At 38.5% G+C, this 25,446-nt stretch overlaps 1 protein-coding gene across 8 annotated transcripts in view; it reads right to left on the reverse strand.

Moving 5' to 3' along the window:
• PPP1R12B (protein phosphatase 1 regulatory subunit 12B) overlaps window positions 1–25,446 on the reverse strand; it is a 177,129-nt gene that overhangs the window by 44,046 nt on the left and 107,637 nt on the right. The window contains exon 1 of one of the 8 annotated variants that reach the window (XM_012744336.2): window positions 1,530–19,075. The exons of the other annotated variants lie outside the window; for them this stretch is intronic. Within the exon in view, the coding sequence (XP_012599790.1) occupies window positions 1,530–1,631 (102 nt within the window). The 5' untranslated portion in view covers window positions 1,632–19,075. Of the gene's footprint in view, window positions 1–1,529; window positions 19,076–25,446 lie in introns of those variants that run through there. 8 annotated transcript variants of the gene reach the window in all.

A 25,446-nucleotide genomic window follows, 5' to 3' on the forward strand; every position in this document is an offset into this window, starting at 1 on the left:
GTATGTGTTGACTGCTCACCACATTGCTCTGGGAGCTATGGTTAAAACAGTGAACAGAATTTTATCGAAGGACTCTTTACAACTAAAGGTGCTGCTGAGTATGACAAGAGGGAAGGGAGCAAAGGGAAACACTAACTGAAGTAAAGGTGTTCAGTTTCATGGACCGTAATTGGTAGCCATCAAAAAATACTCAACAGCTCCTGGGGAGAAAGAATTCTATGGCTCCTTGTAAAAGAAAGGTACCAGTCTACGGGTGGAAAAAACCCTCCTGGAATTCAATGATGGCAACATATATATTGGATCCTTTCTTGGTCCTCTCACAAAAAATAACTTATGAATGAAACAGCACAACACTCTTGGTATTCTGGTACCTAACCATCCCTGGCTGAGGTCCAAGACCAACATGTCATATACCAAATTCCACTACATGGTAATTTACATTGTGAGAAAGATATTGAAGGTGGATACAAAATAATAGAAAACACACACATACACACACACACACACACACACACACACACACACACACACACACACACACATCTATTCAGGCTTCTTGCAGATTTTCTCACCATAGCTCCCCAAATAAGGAAGCTATGACTGTCCCTCTTCCTACTCTGTACATACGGTATAGCATAATCTAGCTCCCTAAGAGGGAACTGCTATACTGCCTACTACCTAATATGCTCATCAGGGCTTCTCATCGCTTCCTATTGGTAGTAGTTCTTGCTTTTGTCAGCATCCTACAGTGGAAGATAATAAATTAGAGCAAATGCCCATATGTAAATCATTTTAACAGAGACATTCACTTGAGAAAATGGAGAAAAGTCACAAATGGCTCTATGTAGGACATTATAAACACCTCCAAACAGCTGGTTGTCAACAGCCAGAAGTTATTTCTTTGGCTTTTAAGCATGAATTTCCTGATGGTATTTGGAGACTGAGGAATAAGTTTCCAAATGTCCATAACTCCTTGCTCACTTTGGTTTTTCTATCGCTCCAAGACAGACATATAGAACAGGCAAAGGCACACTCTATCTCTTATACACACATACACAAATACACACGCGGAGCCTGCACATAATTGAAGTTTAATGTATATAGCTTCATGGCCATTTGGGAGCTTTATTCTCTTCAAACATAGTATTGATCTATAAAACACAGGAAAGGCAACAACTAAATATGGCTGCTGAAATTAAGAAAATTCCTAGTAAGATATAGTGATAAGGACTCTAAAATCTTACTGTTAAGCAGTTCACAACTGATAGTTAAAAGCTAAAAGACAGAAATTGTAGTCTGACATATTTAAGTCTGCTTTCACTTACGACTATATTAAGTATTATGAACCATAACCTCTTGCAGAGAAGCGAACAGGGTCTTGTCTTGCAAAATTCCCCACCCCCCCATTCCCATCTGCTCTGAAATGCCTTTGCTCTGAACCTAATGCCTCAGGTTATATATATACACACACACACATTCTCCCCCTTTGACACAGCTACGAACATATGTAAATAAAAAATGCTGCTTACTCGGAGTGTCTTGGCAGTCGGGGAGGGAGATGCTGGGGGAGAATCAGACTGAGATTTCCTATTCCGAGTGAATTCTTTACTTCGGGTATATAAAGAGGACATAGTTCCTCAGGATGTAGATATTCAACCACTGGATTCTTCACACAAAGCTGGGAAATTGCCCCTGTAAGGTTACCCTCACAGAATCTCTCCTTTTGAGTTGATGCAAGATGACTTTGGATAGAACTAAATAAAGGATGAAAGCAGCCTTGTAAATTATAGTCTTGAGCTCTGAACCAGTCCCCACTTACACAGAGTCTGAGAGGCGTGTTCCATCAACGTTTCAATCCGGCTCCAACCACAAGTGCTCAGGACTGGTAGCTTACCATAGAGCGTACTGTGCTGAGCAACACCTTGGACACCTAGATTCAGTCCTTGATTCTCCCAAAAGGACACTTCTTACTGAGGTCTGCTTTCCAATAAAACCTGAGTCTAGGTTCCTGATGACACCAGATTAAATCCCAGAGGAAAGACGACCTTGGATCCTGCCGGAGATGAGTCTGGAAACAACTACCGTCACTTTATCCAGAGGGAAGAAACAGAAATCCTCTGGAAATCATGCTGTCTTCCCTTAGCTTGACTCCACTGGGTTGTAAGGGATTTGGAACTGCTGTGATAAATTCAGGTTAAACAATTTAAAAAAAACAAAAAAATATAAATAAGGAACCAAGAGTTTATGAAAAGGAAGCAGTCTGAGGAAGTCAAGTCTCCCTAAGTCCTCCCAGATGAAGCTGCTTTTACATATAAACACTCACAGGCATACACACATCTTTTCCCCTCCCCTCTTCTATTTTCTGACATTCCAAATCCCTATTCGCTCAGCGAGGAATGCTGGAGAGGAGCCAAGGGCAAAGATTCACTTTCCACTCAGAATTCGAGTTGCCACTTGTAGGAGGAAAAGAAAGCCCGCCAGCTTCTAGAAATAAAGGGAGGCTCTTTGGGGGCATGCTCAGGGACAAACCCCGTCAACCTTCCAGGACCCACTCCCTCAGAGCAGGCAGCAGTCCCCCATGGCTGATTTTTCTGAACACCACGAGAATAGAGGTTTTCCAACTTCTGGATCTCTTCAGTAACAAAGCCCAGACAGAAACATCAGTCAAAGCTCCTCCAGGCCTTTTATGTTCAATTTGCATGAGATGTCATTCCTGCTGCACTATGAGGAAGCCCAGCAAATTGAAACTTTGGCCCACTGCAAAGGAAGCTCTTTGTACATTAGAGACCTTACGGGCTGTCTCTAAGTTTACCAGAATTTCCTAAGATGCCACATTCAGGGAAGAAGATAGGAAAGGGCAATAAAGGTGAGGAGAAAGAAAGGAGGGTCAGAAATGAAGAGAGAAAACAAAGATAGTAATGGAACTGCAAGACTACAGGACTCAGTAGTGCAGGGAAAATTAAGAGTTAAAAAGAAAGGAATTTCTCTGCATGGTGTTGAAGGATTTTGGATTTGACCTAGAAGAAACATCTCAAATTTAATCTTTTGTACTTTGTTGTCATCACTACACTATCCAGCATTTCTAGGCCAAATGCTTTCTAAGCTAATCAAAGTAACAACTCACTTCTCTCTGGGATCTTGGAAACTCTACGCTGCCTTCCCTTTTTCCACATGACATTTTTAACTTTTCCCTTCAAACCTTCCCAACATGCTACTCTTTTTCCTCTGTCTTGATATCTTCTTTATTCCTATGACCAATTTTGTGAAATTAAATCAAGGGAAGTGATCAACTACGTAGTAGGATTTGGTCTGGGAAATATAAGTTGATAAGCATTTATAAATAGGTCCTGATTTATTCCCAAGGTAAAAAAAAAAATCCTTAAGAAGACTGATCAATTCTATCACAAACCAGAATTACATAACCTAAGGGGCCAATTATCTTGGGAATTCAGATCTATGAATCCTATATTATAGATATAGCTTATATAGTTAATCCCATCTGAGAAGAGTCTTTCTCTATTAGACCTCTTCACTTAAAGAAATAATGACATAAACCTAAATACTAATATTCCCATAGAAAGCATGATTGGTTAGGGCAAGATTAATGATACCATTTTCCATATGTTGAATCAAAGTCACCAAGTTATACCATTCCTTGAAGGGGCGGCAAGAACAATTCTGATCAGACAGTTTCCTGACCTGTTTCTGTAAGGTTTATACAGTGTTTTCATTCACTGGCAATTGGGGCGGGAATGTAAACCTCTTTTACTCCAAACTAGCCTCTGTCTCTTTTTACTTCTATCTTATGTTCACTTCTAGGAAGTACTAACAATGGTAAACTATTTTTATATCTAATAAAGTGTTTTAACATACATATCTCACCTGATCCTCTCAACTATGCTGAAAAGTACATTATTATATAGTCGCGTGCTGCATAACTGACACTTTGGTCAATGACAGATCAAGTATATGACAGTGGGCCCATAAGACTATAATGGAGCTGAAATATTCCTATCATCTAATATTTATTATACTATACTTTTAATCATTATTTTAGAGTGTACTACTTCTGCTCATTAAAAAAAAAATTAACTGTAAAACAGCCTCAGGAAGGTCCTTCAGGAGATATTGCAGAAGACAGTATTGTTATCAGAGGAGGTGACAGCCCCATGCATGTTATTGTCCCTGAAGACCTTGCAATGGGACAAGATATGAAGGTGAAAGACAGAGATACTGATGATCCTGACCTTGTGTAGGTCTAGGCTAATGTGTATGTTTGTGTCTTAGTTTTGAACAAAAAAGTTTAAAAAATAAAGAAAAAGAAAAATAGATTTTAAAAATAGTAAAAGTCTTATAGAATAAGGATATAAAGAAAGAAAATATTTTTGTACAGCTATACAATGTGTTTGTGTTTTAAGCTAAGTGTTATTACAAAAGAGTCAAAAATTGATTAAGGCCAGGCACAGTGGCTCACACCTGTAGCACTTTGCAAGACTGAGGCAGGAAGATTGCTTGAGGCCAGGAGTTTGAGACCATCACCTATTTAGTTAGATACAACAAAAATGTGGAAGAGTTTCTTTTGGAAGCTGAACATGGCTTCCAAACCACAAAGTCTTTCAAGGCCCAAAGCAGATCATCAACAGCTTGCTAGATATTACCTAGTCTTTCAAAAAATGTCTCTGCCTCTTTCTGCAAATCAATTTTTTTTGTAGCTTATTTTATAAACATCTGAGTAGGTATAATATACAGTATTTTAGTTCAGATTTAGGGAAGAAGGTGATGAGTCAAGTATTACTAGCTAAGAATTATACTTTTAACATCTCTATTCTTCCTTTTGGAACAAAGAGTTTGGAACAGAACAATCATTTTCAGGCTTGTTTATGAATACAAGTTCCAAAGAAAATATTCTTAGTTTTCATCATTAACAGACAACTATTAAGTTCTTACTTCAAGCAAGGTACTATTAGGAATAGAAATATATAAAGTTCTTTAAGACATGATTCCTGTCTTCAAAGAGATTATAGGAAATCTCAATTGCAAAGTAAGGTCTCCATATTGCTAAAATTAATATCAAGCTCTATCTTCCATATGTTTTTATATAAATAATTTCTGATCTCATACTAAACAAGTAATTTGTTTTTAAAGGAGACCATCAGTAGCACACAGCCAAGTAAGAACATAGTTAGAATTCATAACAGCTTCATTTACTATTCTATGCATTCATACTGGTGTTTTATTACTGAGCACACAGAGGGGCCACAAACATTATTTGTGGGAGGAAGGTGAATGAGGAGTTCTGAAGGAAATAGAAAGTTCTTTGTCACTTGCTCCCCTTCTCTTTCAATTTTTTTTTCATCTGTTTTAATCCTCTGTTTTAATTTGTGTGAGGTGAATCCTCCCGCTTTTGGGGGGATTGGGAAGATCAACAATGATAACTTGCATTTAATGATGACTCCTTCACAGATGCTCCTGAGTAAGGGAGACGTATTAGGGATTTTACCACAAAATGAATCACTTACCCTCACTTCTCCTTTGAAATGAATCATTTCAGAGTAAAGGAGTCAGCCTTCATTCCAATGTAAGGAAATGCAGAGCAGAGAGAAGCCATGTAATTCTTTCAATTTAATAAAGGGCTTCTGACATGGGTTCTTTATGAATAAGCAATACAAGCTAAAAATCAGACCAATAAAACATATCCACTAAAGGGCCTGTATATACTCTGGTGGGTTGCTGAGAGTGGAGAGAGGAGATAGTGCCATTTTGACATACAAGACAGCAACAGAGAGGCAAAACAAGACAGGTTCTATAAGTTGCCCAGTATGGAGGTCGCGATAACTTTTTTTTTTTTTTTTAAGATACGTAGTCTTGCTCTGTCACACAGGCTGGAATGCAGTGGCATGATCATAGCTCACTGTAACGTCAAATTCCTGGGTTCAAGTAATCCTCTCGCGTAGCCTTGTGAGTAGCTAGGGACTTTAGGCTTGCAATGCCATGCCTGGCTAATTTTTTAAAAAAAGTTTTTTTGTATTGGGGTCTTGCTCTGTTACCTAGCTCCTGGCCTCAAGTGATCCTCCACAAACACACACACACACACACACACACACACACACACACACACACACACACACACACACACAACATAGGAAGAGTATATTTTTGTCCAGATCATTTTGCTCATGGTAGATAAAAAGATATCTGTGTACATATGTAAAAAAAATGCCTTTCAACCCCCACACCATATTACAGACATAAAGCTCCTTCAGAAAGCCACAGGGGTTGGGAAACAATTCCCAGGGTACACAAGTTAATGGTCCTGTCAACTCTACTGTTCCCACATTGCAATGCCAATGTAATTCCACATAAACGCAATTACGCGAAGGCAAACACTGCTGTAGAGTTTAGGAACTACACACACATCGCTCTAAGACACACAACTTCTGAGGTTCATGAGGCATGGCAATGTTTGTGGCAAACAGGACCAATGTGGGCATCAAATTAATTAGATGCTTGGAGTTGCTCAGCATGCAGTACAGGAGAGAACTCCACAATGACTGAATTGACCGGCATACATACAACCTTATATTGTTCTCTTTGAGCACAAAGGGCATAACAGTTACTCTCTGAGTGTCCCAGACGTGGTTCTAAGTGGTTTGCAGGATGCTGCATGTAATGTTACCATCTGGGCTTGTCAATTTGTGTGGTGATAACAGTGTCTTACTGGAGTTAGGTCACAAAATCAGCTTAACTCAGATCACATCATTCCTCTACTCAAAATCCTGCAGTGTCTCCTCATTTCATATAAAGTGAATGACAAAGGCCCGCTACACCCTACGGTCACATGATCTGGATTTTTTTTTCCTGCTACTATCCCGTCATTTCTTATATGTGCCAGTACTTTCCCATCATATGGCCTTTGCTCTAGCTGTTCCCTCTGTCTGGAATACTCTTCCTTCAAAGATCTTTGTGGCTAACTCATTCAGCTTTGTTCAAATCTTTGTTCAAAATCTTGACCTGTCAACAAGATTTACTCAGACCTCCTATTTGCACTACAACCTGCTCCCTCTCTCCATCCAATCCTCCTGATTCAAATCTCAGGTTTTTTTTTCCAAACTGTATCAGTGTCCAAAATATTATATACTTTATTCTGTTTATTGTATATTGTCTGCCTTCTCCTCCTACTTCCTGCTAGAATGTAAGCTCCAATAGGCCAGGATCTTTGTCTATTTTGTTGACTAACGGATTCCAAGAGCCTAGAAAATTGTCTAGCAAATATTGTACAATTAAACATTTGTTGAATGAATGAATGTTGATTTTTAATTTAGTGTGGTCATGATAAACATGTCCCATGAGTGTTGTATGTCTATTCAATTAAGCTGGTTAATTATGTTGTTCAAATCCCTTATGTCCCTAAGTATTTTTGTATGTTTGACATACTGTTTTCTAAAAGAGATGTGAATACACTATTTCTTAGTAATTCTGTCAGTTTTTGTTTTATAAATTTTGAAACTAGATTTTCAGTGTCTACAGCCCATTATTTTATATCTTCTCGGATTGTTCCCTATTTACAAGTAAGAAAGATTTCTGTCATTTGATGGTTTTTGCTTAAAATTATGTTTGCAATGTTGTCAGCTTTCTTTTGGTGAGTGTTTGCATATTTTTCCTTATACTTTTTATTTTCTTTTTTTGAGACAGGGGTCTTTGTCGCATGGGCTGGAGTGTGGTGGCACCACAATAGCTTAAACCTCCAACTGCTGGGCTCAAACGATCCGCCCACCCCAGCCTCCCAAGTAGCTGAGGCAGCAGCAGACTGTATTATAAACCTTACGTATAAACTCTACCACTGTTTCCGATAAATTGAATCAGACTGAGCAAAAGAAGAGGGGACTTTCCACGGCACCAGGAAGAGCCACTACAGGCAGCAGAGTCATGAAATAAGCACCAACCTGCACTCCTGTGCCGGAAGACAGCCATTAGTATAGTGGAAAGAATGTTGGACCGGGAATTTGGAACTGTTCTAATTCATTCTCTGCCACTAAGTCATTGTATGTCTTAGGTTAAATCATGCCCTCTTTGGAGGCCCCAGGTTTTTCATCTGTAAAGTAAGAATTAGGCTAGATAACAGCTTCTAATGGTACCTTCTAGAAATAATTTTCTGTGACCTCAACAGTTTGGTACTTTATAAGTAGGCTGAGTCCTGCATTCTTCAGTTTGCTGAGTAAATGACTTGCTAGGTAAAGGAAGAAAAACATGCACTCCTGAAATCAGTCTTCAGATTAAATGGAAGTCAGAATCGCCAGATGCACGGCTTTGTCTGATCACCACTCTGCAAAGGAACAGCCTGGTAGCTGGATGGAGTTCTGTGTGGGTGTAGACACAACCTAAGTTTTATACAGAAAAGGCAAACCAACCCAGACCAAAACAAAAACCCTAATCACAAGTGCTAGACACAACAAAGGGAAAGATGTCTTTTCTACAAACATATCTATTCCTGATAGCTGAGAAGACCACATCCCCAAAAATCTCAGTCTCAAACTGCAGACAGAGACAAAACTAAGCAAGCAGCATACGACAAAGTTACAGGGTATGAGAGATCTGACTCTGCCCGCTGCAAAGTCTGAACAATTAAAATTTTATGTGGGCCGGGCGCTGTGGCTCACGCCTGTAATCCTAGCTCTTGGAAGGCCGAGGTGGGCGGATTGCTCAAGGTCAGGAGTTCAAAACCAGCCTGAGCAAGAGCGAGACCCCGTCTCTACTATAAATAGAAAGAAATTAATTGGCCAACTGATATATATATATAAAATTAGCCGGGCATGGTGGCGCATGCCTGTAGTCCCAGCTACTCGGGAGGCTGAGGCAGAAGGATCACTCAAGCCCAGGAGTTTGAGGTTGCTGTGAGCTAGGCTGACGCCACGGCACTCACTCTAGCCTGGACAACAAAGTGAGACTCTGTCTCAAAAAAAAAAAAAAAAAAAAATTTTATGTGAATAGAAATGTAGGGAAGAGAATGAGGAAGGAAAGGGTAAAATTGGAGTTTTACTCAATAGATGAAAGAGTGGATTAAGAATTTAAAAACTGGGTTGAGGTGGCAAGGAAAGCTCCAGATTAAAATCTTCGAGCTTCTTAGAGCTTTGGTTATGGGTCACAGTGAGAATTTATATGAACTGTTTAATTTCACCACCATGCAGTAAAAACCAAACTGATTCAGACTTTATAAGTCCGAAAGATGGAGTTAGCATGTGGCTAGCCATAATCCCAAATCTCCAGGTAACATCTTAAAGACATACTGTTTCCTAAAAAACAAGAAAAAGCATCTTACCATCTACCTTGCTGTATGTGTGGACACTGTATTAGAGGTGGGTGTCCAGCAGATTTCTATCCATACTAGAATTCCATATTCCACCACAGCTGAAATAGGCAACCAATCAGAAGAGATGGATACATTTTTCTGACAAAATTCCCATTCAGTTCATGAAATGGCCACTGAGCAGTCTTCACTTTCATGCAAACCTTCACTTTGTGTAAGTTTGTGTTACCAAAGCATTTAAGGGGGAAAAATTACACTAGCAACACGGGCTCATTAAAGAAAATTCTGGAAATAAAGAAAAGTAGAAAAAAGTCACATTTAGTCTCATTATAGAAATACAACCACTGTTAACACTTTGGTGACTTTCTCCTTGGTCTTTTTACCTGGGTCTTGGTATCCTCTATACTCCCATAGTTATAACCATGTTATATATACAGTTTTGTGTCTGATTCATTAATGTTTTATCATAAGCATTTATCCAAGTTATACTTTCTTTGTAACTCATTTTTAAATGTCTGCCATATACTACACTCTATTCCAAGGAAACACCCCTAAATGGCTAGTAAGTGGGGTATGATAAAGCAAACTATGATTCATACTTAACTACTGCCAGAGTACTAGACATTTAGGTTGTTTCCAATATTTCCACTATTGTGGAAATAGCTAATAGACTAAGTCTGTTTTGTTCAATAGTGCTTAACAAATAGCTTTTCCCATAGTAGGCACTCAACTATTTGTTGAATGAATGTCTACAGACTATCTATTATAATATATCTTGTGATAAAAATTGCTGTGTGTAAGGCTTTTGTTTTTTCATATTTAGAACTGTGTCCTAGAGATAGATTTTCATAAGTGGATATTCTGGATCAATTTGGGGCTTTTAATAGTTTGGTCATTTGCTTCAAAAGGAATCATTAATTTGCATTCCTGATAGTAAAATATGAGAAGGCCCATTTCACTAAACTCTTAGCTAAATTGGCCATGATCTTTTCAAGGTCTTTGCCTATTATAATTGGCAAAAAAAAAAAAAAATGCTGCTTCATTATAATTCTAATTTATAGTTTTGATTTTTTTCTTTTATAGAGACAAGTTCTTGCTACATTTCCCAGGCTGGTCTCAAACTCCTGGGCTCAAGTGGTCCTCCTGCCTTGGCCTCCCAAAGTGCTGGGATTATAGGCGTGAGCCATTGTGCCTAACCTAATTTATCGTTTTGAACACTAGTAAGGTTGTACACTTTCTCTTATGTTTCTTAACTATTTTGAAATAGTTTTCTAATAATCATTACTGTTTAAATCAAATTTACTCCTGGAAAGGTCACTTGTAGGTTGCAGGAAAACAAACAAACAAAAAACCACAATACTTTTAGGAAATAAATTCTGGCAGAAACTTTAAGGAACCTAAATACATAGCTGGAAATGATTTATTCATAGAACAAATCTGGTATACTGTAATGTGCTTTTATTAATGGTAAAGTTGGAAGCTATAACTCTCAGTTCCTGATTTTTTCTTCATATTTATGTTATACAGTTTTGTTTTGAGATATTTTTCTGAGGTGATGATATAATTGGAGAGGTGAGAGCTGGGAGGAAAAGGTTCCTATAATAATTCTTTTAAAATTTTCTTTTAGGAAACCATTCTAGATTAATCTAGAAACTCTAAGAGCTATTTCCCACAAATATACTCTGTAAAAACTTCTTTACCTAAAAAATCTTGGAGTGGCTTAGCAGAACTTTGTTAATCCTGAATTAGGCTTTCTCTCTGAAAGCATTCTGTAAACAAGACAGACAGAAAAAGCAGAAGCATGGTCAGAGAAAATAGTTAGGTCTAGGCAACATTATCAGTAATGAGAACCTGACAAAAGACTGACAATTATACCTCACTAATCCATAACTAAACTGTTAGTATAACTTGTAGAAAATGGTCCTTGGAGGCAGAAGTATAAAATAATTGCCTTTCATTCTTTCAAGATATCCTTGCAGGAACAGGCAAGAATGTTATCTACCATCTGTTTTCAGCAAGTAGAGAAAGCAGAAATGCAGAATAAGGATTGTCAGGGAGAAGCAATTCAGAGTAAAATACGTAGTCAGGCAGGCACCACCATGTGCCAAATGATACAACGATTAGATCTGTTTGAACTCTTCATAAATCCTTTATGAGGGTTTTTTTTTTAAATGGCAAACTATCTTGGAGCTATGCCCACAAACCAAATGGCTACTAACCAAAGGCTATTAACCCGCAGAAAATCCATCAAAACCATCACATGTGGATGAGTGACAAAGAGAAGATACCATTCCTTTGGTGCTCCCCAGCCCCACTCCACCAAACTGTTCTCACAGTTAGCAAATCTCCTTATTGCCAAACCCACCAGATACTCTCCAGTTCTCAAACTGTGGGATATGATTACAGAGGCGTACAGGTAGCTATAGTTTGTCTTCCCAGAACTTTATCCCTTTCTCTTCTTTTGGTAACAGAATCCCTATTTCCCATGGGGAACCTATTCCATGTAGCTGACACTCCCCTAACCCTACAAGTGGTAGCTACTCTTCTTGTTTCTTCTTCACTATCACTACTACCACCACTACCAACATCATCATCATCACCATGGTGGCTAACACTTATTGATCACTTAGTATGTGCCAGACACTGTTCTGTCCATTGTATACATATTATCTCATTTAAAGAAATGACCTGTATGGCAGGCACCATTCTTCCAATTCAGAGTTGAGGAAACTAAGGCACGGAGAGTATATAATTTGTTTAACATTACACAGTAAGTAGCATAGAAGGGATCTGAACTCAATTTGGTTCCAGAGTTCAGGCCCTTAACCATTATGCTTTAATGCCTATCTAACTCAGTTTCTTCTAATCTTTGGCTACAAAAATTGGTTCAGGGAAGTTCACCTGATTCAAGCAAGGTCAATCAGATATATGGACACTAGGATAGAGAAGGTCTTTCTTCTTCTGTGGTCTATGAAAATAAGGTGGCAGAGTTCTGGTCAAGTTTCAGGTTCCTAGATTTAGCTATGCTGGAAGCCAGGCCAAGATTGGTATGCAGATTTCCCAGTTACATAAGCCTTTATGCTTGAGCTATATGAAGTCAAGTTTCTGTCACACTGAATCCTTGAAAGTTTTCGTTCCCTTATTTGGCGGAATACTATTCTTTCCTAGCTCCTTTTCTTTGACCATTTCCCTACTGATCTCTTTCATGGGTACCTCTTCTTCCCTGCCTATCCCTTAAACCCTGGTGTGCCCAGGACTCTGCTGTAAACTGTCTACTCTTCTTTTTTCCACAGCAGCGGCCCCCACTTAGCACCCCACAGTCATTTTGGGAGGCTGACCCAGAAGAATGTGCCCTTTTTGCTTGCTTCTGCTTCAGAATCACTGTGATGCTGAACCACAGTTATAAATGTGAGTACATTATATTCTTCAGAATACTGGGGAAAAAAACAAGCTGATAATCACTGCTCTACTAGTTAGCCTTGGAAAATATCAAATTTTCATAACTTAAAACTATTATCAGCAGGCTGATGCCTTCCATATCTTTTTTCTTTTTTTTTTAAAGAGACATGGTCTCACTCTGTCACCTAGGCTGGAGTACGGTAGTGCAATCATAGCTCACTGTAGCCTCCAATTCCTGGATCAAGTGATCCTCCCACCTCAGCCTCCTAAGTAGCCGGGACTACAGGCATGTGCCATCACACCCAGCTAGTTTTTTAGTTCTTCTGAAGAGGCAGGGTCTTGCTATGTTGCCCAGGCTGGACTTGAACTCCTGGCCTCAAGTGATCCTCCCACCTCAGTAGCAGGAATACAGGCACAAGCCACCACACCTAGCACTTTCCAAATCTTTCTCTCTAGCCCTGGAACTTCCTCATTATTTCAGGCCCATGGATATACTTGCCAAACGACACTTAATTTCCTATGTCTGAACATTGAATAGGATGAATTATGACACCCTGAGAGAAAAATCGACATTTTGCATCATGTTGACATCAGCAAACACTTTCTGTATCAGTAACCTAGAGCAAAGGCCTGCAGGCCAATTCTAGTCCACCAGCCTGCTTTTGTAAATAAAGTTTTATTGGAACACAGCCACTCTCATTTATTTATATATTGTCTATTGCTGCTTTCCCACTATAATAGCAGAGTGGAGTAGTTGCAAAAGACTAGGTGGTCTCCAAAGTAGAAAATACTTACTATCCAGGGCCTTTACATAAAAAGTTTGCCGATCCCTGACCTAGAACATTATGTGCCAAAGATGAAGACTAGGCTGGCCCTGCTCCCACTGTCCCTCTCTAACTCATATTGCTGGAGAACAGGAATAAATACCTTCCCTCCTCATAAGCTCAGAAAGGCTGAGCGTTGACTCTTCACAACAGCTGGCAAGTAGCCATACCAGACACTTGGAGACATGAAAAACTTAGCATGCAATCCCCATAAACAGCCCCGTGAATTCGCCAGTTTCACTTATCACTTTTGAAAGTCCCCCCCCAACTCCTAAGTAAAATGCCGTCTTAAAGTATAAAATGTTTTATTTGGTGATGTAATATCCAAACATATTATTTTCCTCTAAAAATGCTTCTATCACCTGAAAAAAAGTTCAGAAACATAACAAGAGCTATCAGCTGCAGGGCCATAATGAATATTTTAGTTTGAGCTATTTATTAATTTGCCAATGAGTTTACAAAATGTCCCTCTTTTCCTCTCAGTAACTAATAATATTGGCATAGTTTAAGGCATAGGGTTCAGGCTGTAACAAAATATTTTTAAAACTGTTAAAGCATAAAAACGTCAAGCAATTTTTTTAAAAAAGCACACATTTTAAAAACTGTGTTAAGTAAGGTACACCTGTGAGAACATTTATATCCCTTAAAGGATCATACTTGGTTATAAGACCGTGAATCTCTATGAAGAGATTCATGCCATTAAAAATGGCTGCTATCTGATTTTTAAACTTGCTTGACTGAAAATTGAGACGGCATGGAGAAAAATTAAAACTGGTAGGTTGTAATCATTCCTCTTAAGATTTTTCACTCCAACTAGCTTACCTTTTAGATCCTACCAAAATAACACTTTTAAAGGCAACATCTGTTAGTGTCTCAAGCTCCACATTCCTGCTGGGGCAAATCTATATAAACACTCCATTTGCTGAAAAAGGGCTTCAAATCCCATACTAAGCTTTCTACCTCAATCATGGGACTAGAACTCTAACATTAGCTAAACCTAAGCCATGGTTAAGGCTCTCTAGCCATGCTATCAACAGAAGAAATGAATACTTTGTAACCAAGGTAACCCTTAGACTCCCACTAAAAGGGGAACAATTATTTCTGGAGGCTTTCTATGATCAAAGCTATCATAGGACTGACTACTTTGATAAAAGAGTTGAACCCAAGTGCTTTAAAGACAACCTTATGAAATTGTCATCATGGTAATGACGGGGTTCCAGGAATGCTCAAGTTGAAAACGATCCTTTTCTAAAGAATGTCATTACTTGGTTTTAAATATGTTTTTTTGAAAAAGAAAAACTTTGGGAAAATACCAGCAGGAAATTCACTAGAATGTTAACAACAGTTTCTTCTGAATAGTATGGTTATGGACAATTTTTCTTATTCTTTATAACAAAAATAATCCCCTTTCTATAGCAAGCATTTTGAACAGTACCCTACCTTTACTATCCTAAAATTAAATTCACTGATATAAAACTTAGCTAAAATCACAAAAAAATAACATAATATGAAGAAATACAAGCAAAGTAACTTGTAATAAAATATGTATTTTAATGGGTTAATTCTTGGGTCAGTAACACTGGAAGGCATAATAATGAAGTAGAGATTTGGACACATCACAGAATCATCATGAAGGTGGAGGTCAAAAGCAGATCTGTAGAATGTGTAGTACAATGCAGTCATTACACAAGTGGCATTGTTGTCAGGGCTAAATAAAACTATGTATAATGTCTCCTCAATTTACTTTAGAATTTTTAGAACTGCCTTCCCCTATACCATCCCACCCCTCCAAAAACTGAGTCTATACATAAAATCAAGTTTGGTTTTGGGCTCAGATAGCAGATAGGTTTTCTCATCTATGACTGTCAAGGAAGACAGTCAAAAGTCAAGCAAGCTGCAGGACACTTGTTTGATGTGGGACATCATAAGATACCTAGCATCTCTGGCCCCTTTCCATTTAATACATTTAGAATATCCCCCATCACTATGTCCCCTGAAAGTACCCTATGAACTTTTACAACCTCTTCTAGAAATGCTTCTGCTGCTTTTGAGAACCACTGCTTTATACTTTTGTATATTTCATAAATTTTAATTAAATGTATTATCTTTTATAATCATTTTTTTAAAAGTGCCAGCAGAGTTTTAAGCTCATCAGTGTTCTTCCAACACAAGGACATAAGGTCACAGGTCACTAACACAAACTAATACCTTGATGGCAGTTGGAGGTAGAAGGAAAAAATCAGAAGAAAAGGTCAAGAGGTTAACTGTATTATCCTTAGTAGTTGGATAAACCTTACACATATTCGGATAAGATGTTTGAAAGAAGCCCAAACAGATACCTTGAAGGTCAATTTACTCTGTCTTAAAAAAAGATTTATGAATAAAGCAGAATTCACTGATGTAACGGGACACTGGGTCCAAAAATTACAGGGTCTCAAAGGAATACATATGAGCTTTGATTACTGAGATTTCCTTGGCAACAGCATAACCTAAAATTAATAGAGTCCATAAAAGGAAGATACCAAAAGAAACTTTGTTCTTAAGATGGTTTATACAGCTTGGGCTAGAGCAAGGCACAACCCATATATAGGAAAAATCATAGCATCGGCAGTATTTTAAGAAACTACATTTGCAAAGCAAGAGCAAACGTACAGCGAGAGGACAGATCCTTCCAGGCCAATGTGGAGTCAACCACGAGAGAAGATTCTTCAGTGCACACTGGCTAACAGGAAGCTTCCCACACACAGAGCTGGTTGGCTGCCATTTCTCAATCTCCATCTCCTTCCTTGGGACTGCCCGTTGTCATCAATTCTAAAAATCCAGGACAGCTTGCTTTTCTGCATGTGGAATGCCTGCCAACTTCTAGAGCCTGGCTACAATAGGGCTGGTTATAACAGCCATTGCTTATTAAATCTATCCTTATTCTTTATATCCTTATGAACATGTCATCAAATTTCTCAGACTTCTCAAAACTCTCCCATTCTGGGGACAAGCTAAATACCTTTTCCTTTTTCTCCTTATCTGAGGGGAGAAAAATCTATATTTTATTATCCCTTTAACTCTGTTAAAAGAGAAGCTTGCTTAAAAACAACTGCAGTTGTTATATAGTATATTGCAAAAAAATACTACTTACTACATAAATAACTAACTCTATCTGACAGCGCACCTACCGTGTCTTTAAATTTAGTCAAACTGTCGTTCTGTCTCAACAGTGCAGTCTTGTCTGGGAAATACCTTACCATATTAGGCAATCAGGTCCCAGAGAGAGGAGAAAGCAAAACAGACCTAGGATTTTACCTAAAAGGAGAATGGCAAAGATATTGCCCGGTAGTGGAGAATAGACAGAAAGTGGCTGGATACCCTCCAGCCAATAAAGGGCTTTACAAGATTAAGTAATAAGATTAAAAAATACTTCTTGAGAGAAAAGATCCAGCAAATAACCAGATGCAAAGTTGTGAAAAATTAGAGAAATAGGAAAAACAGCTCTTATTTACTCGAAGACAGAAGGTAGGGGGAAAATAGTAAAGATCCACGAAACTAGGACTGTTGGAAACACTGGCAGAAAAGTATAAACGGGAGGGGTAATTTAGGCAGAAAAATGAAAGCCTGTCTGATTGACAGAGAGATTCGCAGGGATTTGATTTGTTCAGGTACACAAAGAGTTCTAAGCAAAACAACTAGTCCTACTTCCTTCCCTTTCTACTCATTTCTTTTACCCAACTTCAGCAAACCTTTTTAAAGCTTATTCCTCAAAATTCCTCAGGTATGTCAGAACACATGTTGGAGTTATAGAGGAGTTGGGCTACTTCTCTAAGTAATCCATTCTTTAAGGATAAATTAATAATTAACTTCAAACTAACATGATTCTAAGGTCAATGAAAGTATTCCAAAAGCCTTACTCTCATTCAGACTTAGGAACTTATAGATTTTGAAAATAATTTAAATGGATCTCAATCATCTCAAATTATTTAAATGTATTGGCTAGTTTTCATTTCACAGCTCTGAGAGGTAGATATTATTAATGTCATCCCTTTACAGATGAGGAAACTGAAGCATAGAGAAGTAAAGTAACTTATTCAAAGTAGTTAAGTGGTCCAGCTGGGGTTCAGGCTCAGAAAGTCTAGCTCCTGGGTCTGCACTCTTGACTACCATGCTATATCACTTGCTTGTCCTAACAGTATACAGCATGACATAAGATATATAACAGACATAATGAGTCAACTTCATACAACTTTGGAAGGTGATATAACAGCTGTGGACTAGGAATACAACTATGTGATCCTGGCAAATTATTTGATCTCTCTGAGCCTCAGTTGTTATCTTTTAAATGAGAGGGCTAACTCAGTGGTCTTTAAAGTCTTTTTCAGCTCTAAATTCAGTCTATAATTGCTATTCTAGCCATCACAGAGTTAAATCAGATTTTAGTATACAATAACACCTAGAAATAAAAATTTTTGGAAGAGATTCTCTTCTCAACTGAAACTGAAGTACTACTTATTCAATGAAGTAACAGAGAGGTTAAAAAAATTGTGCAGTTTGCTGGTGAGATTAAAAAGATGTAACAGAACTGAGAAAAATTAGACAAAGCAAAGGGGTGAATTAACAGATCATTTGCAGACATGTTTTATGAGTAGAATCCCCCTGATATCACAAGAAGAGTCTTATTTTACTGCATGGCCCTTTTATCAACATAAACAGGCCAAGCAGATTTCATGGATAATATCTCCATACAAGTTGAGAAAAAAATAGTAAAATAAGAATACCTACTACTGTTCTGTGCTTTATTCAATTTTGTTTTTGAAAAGGAGGGAAACTACATTCTATATTCTCAGAGTCAAGTGTCTCCTTTGCTGATTCTTCCCCTTCTCCTCACTTTGAACTTGGGTTCTGTCTTTGGGCCTCTACTACGTCTACATTCATTCTCTTGGTGGTTGTATCTAATCTCATGATTTTAAATACAATCTATATGTTCACTGACATCCAAGTTTGTATATCCAGCCTGGACCTCTCATCTGAACTCCAGATTCCTGTTTCACCATCCTCTTGACATTTCAGTGTGGAAATATGTCAGTCAGACCTATTAGATTTAACGCTTCTAAAACCAAAACCAATTGTTTGCTCTTCCCTCACCAAATCCATTCTTCCCACAGTATTCTCCATCTCAGTTAATGAAAATTCCACTCTTTAAGTTGCCTTAGCTAAGAGCTTTGTCGTCAACCTTGACTCTGTTTTGTCACCCCATATCAGGGCCAATAGCAAATCTTGGTTCTAACTTTAAAACATATCCAGGCCGGGCGCTGTGGCTCACGCCTGTAATCCTAGCTCTTGGGAGGCCGAGGCGGGCGGATTGCTCAAGGTCAGGAGTTCAAAACCAGCCTGAGCAAGAGCGAGACCCCGTCTCTACTATAAATAGAAATAAATTAATTGGCCAACTGATATATATACAAAAAATTAGCCGGGCATGGTGGCGCATGCCTGTAGTCCCAGCTACTCGGGAGGCTGAGGCAGAAGGATCACTCAAGCCCAGGAGTCTGAGGTTGCTGTGAGCTAGGCTGACGCCACGGCACTCACTCTAGCCTGGACAACAAAGCGAGACTCTGTCTCAAAAAAAAAAAAAAAAAAAATATCTAAATATGACATCTTCTCAATATCTTTACTGTCTGCCATTACCCTAATATGGATCACCATCAGTTTTTCCTTGGATTATTATAATAGCTCCTCATTCTCTGCTTCTACTGATGTCCTCTCAGAGTATATTTTTCAAAATAGCAGGCAGAGTAACCCTTGAAAATATAAGTGTAATAATGTCACTCTTCTGCTCAAAACTCTACGATGGCTACCCACACACTCTGATCAAAAGCCAAAGTTCTTAAAATAATTTATCAGTCTATGACATCTAGCCCTCTCACTCATTCTGCTCTAGCCACATAGATTTTTTTTTTACCTTTCCGCAAGCATGCCAGGCACCTGCCATAGGGCCTTGCAGTTGCTCTTCCCTCTCCTTATCACACTCTACCCCCATCTGTCCACAAGCTTCTCACCTCGCTTCCTTTAAATCTAGGCTCAGATGATGTTTTCTCATTAAGGCCTATCCCGACCACCCTACTTACAGTGTCACCCTCCTATTCACGTTGGCACTTCTGATTCCTCCTAACCCCCTTCTACGCGGTTTTTCCAGAGCACTTATCACATTTAACATACTATTTACTTTATTATCCATCTCCCCCGCTAGAATGTAAAAACAAAGAGCAGGGCTTTTTGTTCATTGTTGCATCCCTAGAAAATAGAAAAGCGCCGTAATAGGCACTTGAAAGCACTTGTTGAATGAATAAATGGGAAGACACTTATAAAAGGGAAGGTGAGATTAAATAAAAACTAATGGCTTTTGGTATTAGAGACATTTCTGGGGCACTTATTTTCTGTTAAAGTTTAAAACCAAGCTTTGCCAGAGAATTTCAGTTGTGTTCTGTCTTTTATTTAGTTTGAAAACCTTGCATTAATTGCTTACCCATGTTACCCACAGATCTCTCCACTAGCATATCACCAGTTATCTAAGGACAGGTATCTTGATACCCATCCATGAGTAATTCTTGAATAATATCTCCTTTACCAGTGCATTTTGAAGGATGATTTGTAATCCAGACCTACTGGTTCCATTCTGGACTGAGGCAGCTACACTGCTAACTTTGAGGGTAGGGTTTCAGTGATTTTGTTCAGATTAAGTGCTACCTGATTTGTCTAAAAGCAACAGGAATTCTAGGGAAATAAAAGTATGGAAATTCTTACTTCCTGACAGGCATAACTACCCACCTATGTCAAGGACAGCAGAAGAATGCTGATGCTCTACCCACTGAGAATCTTGATACTCTGAGTAGACTTTTAAGTTGTCCTTCAAGAAGACGTTCCTTCACTCAAGGAGGTGAGATGCTACTAGCATTTGTAACGAACATGTAACCTGCTGAGTAAAAAAATCAAATGGATGAATAGGGAATGGAAAAGGATATAAGCCCTAATTTCAGGTCTACTTCACTAGGGTTAAATAAAAGGGTTCCCTGAAAAAGGGTACAGGGTGCTCACCTAGCAGAGATGTCATGTCCCTGAATAATTCTTAACTTCTCTGGGCCTCAGTTTCTTTTTTTTTTGAGACAGAGTCTCACTTTGTTGCCCAGGCTAGAGTGAGTGCCATGGCGTCACACATAGCTCACAGCAACCTCAAACTCCTAGGCTCAAGTGATCCTCCTGCCTCAGCCTCCCGAGTAGCTGGGACTACAGGCATGCACCACCATGCCTGGCTAATTTTTTCTATGTATATTAGTTGGCCAATTAATTTCTTTTTTATTTATAGTAGAGATGGGGTCTTGCTCTTGCTCAGGCTGGTTTCGAACTCCTGACCTTGAGCAATCCGTCCACCTCGGCCTCCTAGAGTGCTAGGATTACAGGCGTGAGCCACCACGTCCGGCCTGGGCCTCAGTTTCTTAAATGTAAAATGAGGTTCCTAACTCAAGTCATCTCTAAATTCCCTTCCAACCCTATGACGCCAAAAGAGAGAAGGCAAGTACCTTTACTACACTGCACCGGGTTCTCCAGCAATTCCTTTAAAACAAAAGCAATTTATCTTCTGTTCAGTTTCTGCTTGTTCACCAAAATCATTTTTGTTGTTCACTTGTGCCCTCTAGTGATAAATTCAATTATACAACAGGATTGGCTTGGGAAACAGTCTGCTCCAGGGGAGTAAATGGGGAAAACAATAAGAATGCAGTAGATAACACTCCATGTAAAGCAAAAGGTAGGCAGGCCAAAGATGCAGGTAAAAAGGAGCTGGACATGGTGGCTGGCACCTGTAATCCCAGCTACTTGAGGAGGCTGAGGCAGGAGGATTGCTTGAGGCCAGCAGTTTGAGACCAGCGTGAGCAACATAGCAAAACTTCATTTCTAAAAATGTTAAAATATAATTTGCCAGGTGTGGTGCATGTCTGTAGTCCCAGCTACTCAAGAGGCAGGAGGATTGCTTGAGTCCAGGAATTTGAGGTTACAATGAGCTATGATTGCCCCATGGTATTCCAGCTTGGGTGACAAAGTAAGTCTCTTAAAAAATTAAAAATTAAATTAAAAAAAAAGATGGAAACAACCCAAATGGCCATCGCTTTCTGTGGTGAGCCTGTGATTGTTTCTTTCAGGCCAATTTATACTATAGTAAATATTCCTAAGTGAAAAAAAAAATCAGCAAACATACTCCTGAATATAAAATTATTTTCAGGTCTCGTTAGAATAACCCTATTCCTCAAATTAGGATTCAGATATACTTTCTTTTTCACTTAGCAAGACAAAGGATATATTAAAGTTTCCAGAGACTATCTGTCATATACCTAATAGAGCTAATAAAACAGAGTATTTAAAAACACATCTATCCAGGAGGCGCTACGATGTCAACTCGTATATTCACTGTCAGTCTCACTGGTTCACGGATATACAAATGGGGATGGGTTGGGACTAAACCCAGCACTATGCTGAGCTTCACTAGGGTCCCCAGCCTTCTAAGCATGTTGGTTGGTCCTTGGAGTCACCAGCACAGCAATGCATGACTTGTCTATCACATTTTATCACTCTTTTTCAATCTTATTTTTAATTGACACATAACTGTACATATTTATGGAGTAAAGAGTGATATTTAAATACATGTATACAATGTGTACTGATCAAATCAGGGTAATTAACATATCTATCCCTGAAACATTCATTAGTTCTTTGTGTTGGGAACATTCAAAATCCTCTCTTCTAGCTATGTGAAAATATGCATGACATTATCATTAACTATATTCACTTTTGAGTGCTATAGAACACTAGAAATTTTTCCTACCGAGCTATAATTTTGTAGCTGTTAATCACCCTCTCTATTCCCCTCCCACTCCCTTTCCCAGCCTCTAATAACCACAATTCTACTCTCTACTTCTATGAGCTCAACTTTTTTAGTACCCAGATGTGAGTGAGAACATGCAATATTCATCTTATTGTTCATGAATTATTTCACTTAACATAATATCCTCCAGGCTCACTTTTGTTGTTCCAAATGACAGAATTCCATTCTTTTTATGGCTGTATAGTATTCCACTGTGTACATATGCCACATTTTCTTAATTCATTCATCTGATGATGGACCCTTAGGTTGATTCCATGTCTTGGCTATATTGAGTAGTGCTACAATAAACAAGGGAGTGCAGATATCTCTTCTAGAATATATACTGATTTCCTTTCCGTTGGATAAATACCCAGTGGTGGAATCCCTGAATCATATGGCAGTTCTACTTTTAGTTTTTTGAGGAACCTCCACACTATTTTCATAATGGTTATACTAATTTACATTCCTACAAATTATGTACAAGAGTTGCCTTTGCTCTACTTCCTCACCAGCATTTGTTAATTTTTGTCTCTTTGATAACAGCTATTCTAAATGGGATGAGATATCATCTCACTATGGTTTTGATTTGCATTTCCCTGACCAAATACTCTACTGAGAGCAACCACCAGGGCCATTCCTGGCCATACATTTTATCTGTATGTTAATGTTGGTTACAATTTTCTAGGTATATAAAAGAAGAAATGAATTTTAATGACCTCAATAGAGATTTAGGTTAAACAGTACAAAGGTCTTCCAAACCTTGTGGTTGTTACTGATATATGAGGGAGTGATTAAAGAATCTTCTTTTGAAATCTTTAAGAAGAGGGAAACAAAATGCATACATATTTGGAATAATTTATCTCTAACTCTGACTGGAGGCATAAGGTAGAGATAATAACCATTGAAGTTTCCTTCCTACCCATAAAACTAAATATTCTTACTAGATGATTCCATATATATGAAATTCAAGAACAAGCAATACTAATCTATGGTGATAGAAATCAGAAGAGTGGCTGCCCCTCAAGACAGGGACTGAGTAGAACTTATTAAGGTCATGTTAAAGTTCTATATCTTGATTTGGGTAGTAGTTATACTGGTATATACAAGTGTCAACACTCACCAAATAGTACATTTAAAATCTGTGCATTTTATTAATTGTAAAATATATCTCAGTTAAAAAATTAGATGTCAGAATCTTGGGAAAAGTTACCTTTAAAAATAATAGATACCACTACTCTTAAGGAGTGAGCTAGGGAAGAGAAGGGAGCTTGCATGACCTCAGTAGCAGACATAGTTTTAGTGAACTAAAAACCAAGAAAAGAAAGAACTGCCCTGGCTTCTCAGCAGTATCTGTGCTGATTAGCTAACAGCGTCATTTCAACAGAATACCCCTCCTTTGACTGGCTCATTTGTTGCTGCAGAGCTGAGTCAACTCTACTGTCTGACGGGATGGACATGGAGATAGGGGAGAGAGAGTGGTCATAAGATACTACTGATTGTCTTGAAGTGGAATTCCAGCAATTTACACTCAGCTATAGCCAGGTATGTTGCTCTACGGGCCCATATGGATAATGACATCAGGCCCGCTAGCATTAGAAGAGTGTGCTCAGGTGTGAAAACAGATAAGAGGTTTACTGAAATAAACTGAAGCAAGCAAACATAAGACTTTTATAAAAATGATGCCTCATCCTGTACTGACTCATCATCAGCCCTCCCTTCTGCACTGTTGGAGGGGCTGGAGATTGGCACATGGAATACGCTTATACCAACCACAGCTCACCTGCATACATTCAAAGTTACCAGTCTAAAGAGGCTGTTTATTTTCCTCTTAGATTCACACTGGAGTTTGCTTGACATATGGTAAATAAGCGATTACATGAGTGACATATTTTTCAGTCTGACAAATAAATGACTTTCATGCTGAACTTCAACAGTCTCTGCTTTTAATCATAATTTTAAGTCAATGGTCCTAAAATGAAATTCTCCAGAAAGCACAGTATCAAGATAATCTTAATTTTCCTTATTTGGTGCCCCAGATTAGGATTTGCTAGTGCCAAGAAGATTAAAAAAAAGTAGAGACAAAGTATTTTATAGACAAAAGACATTCAATGACAACAAAACCTGCTTACTATAATTCCCTGGATTTAAATGGCCTGTATAACCCTCTAGACATTATGTTGCATTTCAATACTCTGTAATCTATTGTTCACATTCTCTGTTTAGGCATTTTATAATTCCCCAAAGGAACTTTTCTATATTCATTCTTCCTGTCCTCAAAAGCCTTTCCATGCCTTTCAAAGAATCTGAGAGTTGCTGTTATCACAAACACAGAGACACACAGACACACTCTTGCCCCAGGGGCCCTCTATGTGCTGTTTCACACGGCAGAGCTCATCTTTGCGAAGCAGCTCCAGTCCCAACCAAGGGCAGGCCATTCTCACCTATGTCGCCATTAGTCAGGATGGACATTGGTTTTTGGATGGCTGCTACTGACTGTTTTGGATCTTGACTAAAATATAGGCAGATAAAAGATAACATATAATACTGTTTATATCTCTTCTGCGGAAAATGAGTTAGTTGTTGATTTTCAGTATGGGTTACTAAATACACTCTAAGAACATACTTTCAATAAACTGTAGGATACCAAAAGATCATCTTTTTACATAATTTCAATAGAAAAATCACATGTATTTCAATTAATTTAGTCAAAACCAAATTTCTTCCTTCCTGGAAAATCGTACTGAAAAGAAAACCATCAACTTTCTATTGTGTTTGAGTGGCTCACAGGAGTTTAGAGTATCTCCAGGAAAGCTGAGCCTCGGCCTTTTACCACGGAGAAGAGTTGGATGCCAGGGAGCCAGGCCTTAAGGGGCCAGAGTTATATAAGAGGCCAGGTGTTTAATCTCATCTCAAAGTCAAATATAAATGACTTTTGGAATGTCTGATGTTTTACGTTCTCATATTTATGTTCCTTTCTATTAGTGTAGATACATAAGGGAATTGGTATCACTCTTCACTTTTCT

Source organism: Microcebus murinus, chromosome 23 (genome assembly GCF_040939455.1).
Source record: "Microcebus murinus isolate Inina chromosome 23, M.murinus_Inina_mat1.0, whole genome shotgun sequence".
NCBI lineage: Eukaryota > Metazoa > Chordata > Mammalia > Primates > Cheirogaleidae > Microcebus > Microcebus murinus.